This window comes from Hibiscus syriacus, unplaced genomic scaffold (genome assembly GCF_006381635.1).
Source record: "Hibiscus syriacus cultivar Baekdansim isolate YM2019G1 unplaced genomic scaffold, ASM638163v2 tig00116951_pilon, whole genome shotgun sequence".
Taxonomy (NCBI): domain Eukaryota; kingdom Viridiplantae; phylum Streptophyta; class Magnoliopsida; order Malvales; family Malvaceae; genus Hibiscus; species Hibiscus syriacus.
The window spans coordinates 2837091-2840836 of record NW_024063482.1 but is presented as its reverse complement, the minus strand read 5'-3'; the positions used below and the strand labels follow the sequence as shown (position 1 = coordinate 2840836).

The 3746-nt window shown below is 43.6% G+C and overlaps 1 protein-coding gene across 3 annotated transcripts; it reads right to left on the bottom strand.

Annotated features, from left to right (window-relative positions):
* Positions 1 to 581: 581 nt before the first annotated feature.
* Positions 582 to 3746, bottom strand: LOC120188688 (probable beta-D-xylosidase 2). 3 transcript variants are annotated; one of them, XM_039192100.1, is made up of 6 exons: positions 3291 to 3746; positions 2909 to 3187; positions 2491 to 2660; positions 1946 to 2397; positions 1007 to 1844; positions 582 to 933 (listed from the first exon to the last, which is right to left on the bottom strand). In XM_039192100.1, the coding sequence occupies exons 1-6, from the start codon at positions 3681 to 3683 to the stop codon at positions 756 to 758; spliced, it is 2310 nt and encodes a 769-aa protein (XP_039048031.1). In that variant the 5' UTR covers positions 3684 to 3746; the 3' UTR covers positions 582 to 755. The 3 variants fall into 3 exon arrangements, with proteins under 3 accessions (XP_039048031.1, XP_039048030.1, XP_039048032.1); XM_039192099.1 differs by having other exon boundaries at positions 583 to 896; positions 970 to 1844; positions 3291 to 3744; XM_039192101.1 differs by having other exon boundaries at positions 583 to 873; positions 935 to 1844; positions 3291 to 3743.

The following is a 3746-nucleotide window of genomic DNA, read 5'->3' as shown; positions in this document are numbered from 1 at the left end:
AAAGAAGGCAAATTTTAAAATTGTAGGAGAGATAAACTTACAAAATTTTAAGTGACGAAAACACATATCAATTAAAAAGGACAGATTCCATAGCCACCTAGGGACACAAATAGACGAGGAGGTAACGAAGTACTTGCTGTGGAGGGTAGCCTAAAAGTACCACGCATGATTTGTTAAGCGTTAGGATTCTATGGTTCTGATTGTTTTCTAAAAGTGCCTCTTTGCCCAATTTGTTTTTGAAGATGTCAAAATTGCTCACTCATAATAAACATATAGTTTTATATTATGGGGTAAAATTTATTAAATTTTAGAAGATATATTTATAAAAAATTTGAAAATAAAATAAATTATTAATATAAAATATGAAAAATATCTAAATTATATAAGAATTTAAAACTTTTAAGATAAGGATGGCCCCATAACCCTTTCAATTCATTCCTAATCACATATGAAAAAAGTAAATACTTAATTGCTGATACGATGCGGGGTAACTAGAGATTGCGATTATAAGAAAAAAATGTAACAGTAGAAACAATGAATAGTCCATTCTTATTTGGGTGTATCCTTCTTCCTCTCACGTCTAAATTCACACAAAATCTCTCCATACACAAAAGTAGCTTATTTTAATGAGAAGAAAAAATATATATTCCTTTAGCAACTCTTATTTCCTATGGACCAATATTAATCTTCAACTATAATGGAAGTAATTTTTACACATTGAAATTTCTTTTAAGGTTTGAATTTGGCATGCCTGCCTAGGTTTTGATAACCCCTAAAGTTGCAGGCTGAAGGGATAACGAATGCTTAACGCCACCGATGTGGAGATCGTGTACACCGATTGGTATTCTTCGAACCCCGGACAGGTCCACCACACTTAGAAACTTGCACACATGGATGTTGATTCCCACTCGTTCTTGAGACCCTGCCCCCGGACAGGTCCACCACACTTAGAAACTTGCACACATGGATGTTGATTCCCACTCGTTCTTGAGACCCTGCCGGAACTTGCGCTTTCGCAAAGGCCACAAGCTGCTTATGCGGAGCCCAATGCCCAGCCGGTGGTGTCGAAAATACGAGCATGGTGTGAGTACCGTCCTTGGAACCCGTATTTTTCACGTCTACTTCAAGCCCTACCGAGAGCTTGTTGCATTTTGCATGATTTACTTTTATCGACTTTCCTGAAATAGTTGTGTTTCCTGAATGATGGTTTCCATCGAGAGGGACCGAGACAACAGTGGGTGCACTAGCGATGGTATGAACAAAGTTGGTGTAACTCAATCCGTGACCGAATGGGTACACCACCGGACCTTTGTAGAATCTGTAGGTTCTTCCGGGGTAGTTTCTGTTCGGGCTTGAACGCATAGCCATGTCTGTCATTAGCAAATTCGAGACATAACCTTGTGGGTACCAGGTCATAGGCAGCTTGCCCTCTGGATTGGTTGTTCCATACAACACATCAGCAATGGCGGCTCCTCCAGCTTGGCCAGGGTACCCAGCCCACAAAATGGCACTTATACGTGCGTCATTCTCAGCAAAAGACACATCAATAGGACCACCAGACATCAATACTAGTATGGTTGGACCCTTGGATGCCATTGCCACTTTAGAAACAAGTTCCTGTTGGCGACCGGGCAAAAGCAACCCTGTCCTGTCTTTAAACTCTGCTTCAACCGACTGATCGAGTCCCATTACTAGAACCGTAGCATCTGCTTGACGGGCAGCATTGATCGCCCCACTAAATAACTTGTCATCTGCGCAAGCTACGTCGGCGCATCCCATTTGGTGAATCGTCTTTGCGTAATTCCCGGTCCCTTGCAAAGGAGACGTATATCCACATGCAATACCTAATGCTCAAACAAGGAATTGTTTATAAGGCAAACCCATTGAAACTCATTCACCAATAGAAAAGTATAACTGTTATTAGAATTTTTTTATTAGAATTTACCAGCATAGTTTCCAATCATGGTAACGGTGGCGTTGGAATTAGGTCCGATGACAGCGACAGTGCGGTGACGTAAGTGGGATAAAGGCAACAAAGGATTACGATTTTTCAGCAGAACAATGCCTTGTCTCGCAGCTTCAAGAGCGAGCTGTTGGTGAGCAGCAGGGCTGCATACATCTTTTGGCCCCAAGTTCCCAAATGGTTGTGCAGACGGCTCGCCGTCGAACATTCCAAGTCTCATTTGGACCGCTAGCGTGTTTGCCAAGGCATTGTTAACCTCAGCCTCATTCAGCAATCCTCTTGTTACTGCATTTTCAGTGTATTGCGCCAAGAAGGGTCCACAGTCCAAGTCCAAACCTGCTTTAATGGCATCTGCGGCTGCTTCTTCAGGCGTTGATGTGTAATGTTGCGTATTGTAAAACACCCCAACCGAATCACAATCTGAAACAATGTACCTACAGTGACCAACATCCAACGATTATCGACAAAACCGATAATGAATCTGATGATGATCGACTGAGAAACAGTGGTGTGATCTTTGATCTTACCCGTTGAGTTTCCATTGACCTCGTACGGTCTTCTTTAGGAGATTAGGGTCGGCACAGGTCGGGACACCATTGACTTGGTTGTAAGAGCACATAACACTGGCGACATTGCCGTCTTGTACACACATTTTGAATGGTACATCGAATGTGTCCTCGATGTCCTGTTTGCTTACCTGCTCAAATATGTGAAAATCCACTTGAGAATAAGAAACAACGTATAATTTTATGTTAGTGACGAAAATATATTAACAATAAAAAATATTAAAAATTATATCTAAATTTTGTGAGAATTTAAAATTTTCATTCGATCGGCTCGAGTGTCCCGTCGATCCATCACTGCGTGAGAGTTCCAAGTTGGATCAGCAAGCCACTGACCTAACCAAATCCATAACTGGAGCCACATGAAAATAAATTAACTAACCTTGGCATTAAAGTGGAACCTATCGACTCCATTCCAGTTATCGAGGTCATACGCCGTAAAGTGCTTACAACAAGCCGCCACCTTCAACCGGTCACCGTTAGTTCCCTGTAAGCCCTTCACGTAGCTTGCCGCATATGTTCCAGCCACCACCGGATCTTCACCAGGAGTCTCCTGTCCTCGGCCCCATCGTGGGTCCCTGAAAATGTTTACATTTGGACTCCAGTATGTTAGCCCAGCCGTTCCCCCGTTGTACATCGCCCTTGCCTCATCTGACACAACCTGCGCCATCGGTGCCCAAACTTTACGTTAGACTTTATACATATTGTCCCATTGAAACACCAACCAATGCTATCGTAAAGCTGGTTAAAAAAAAGAATGTTACCCGTCCGATGGCTTCCCATAATGTAGCATTGAAAGAAGCAGCGGTTGTGATTACTTGAGGGAAGCTGGTGGCCCCGGGGAAGGCCTTACCGAACTTGGTTCCGGGTCCCACATTTGAGACACCATGAAGAGCCTCGGACCACCATTCGTACCCTTTGATCCCCAGCCGTGGAACGGCTATCGCATTGTTCACCAGCAACCTAACCTTCTCTTGCAACGTCAACCTTCCGAGCAGGTCCTTCACCCTAGCCGGTATTGGCATCGAAACCTTGCAAAACGGCAAGCTCGACGTCGTTGCGTCTTTCGGGTCGCAAGCGAACGGGTCACGGGCTTCGGCGGAAGCACCCAAGAGGAGGAGAAGGAAGAGAGTAAGGATTAGGGATGAAGAGGCCATGGGTGCTGAAGAAGAAGAAGAAGCAATGTGGATATGTTTTTTTGATGGTACGAAGGTGAAGAA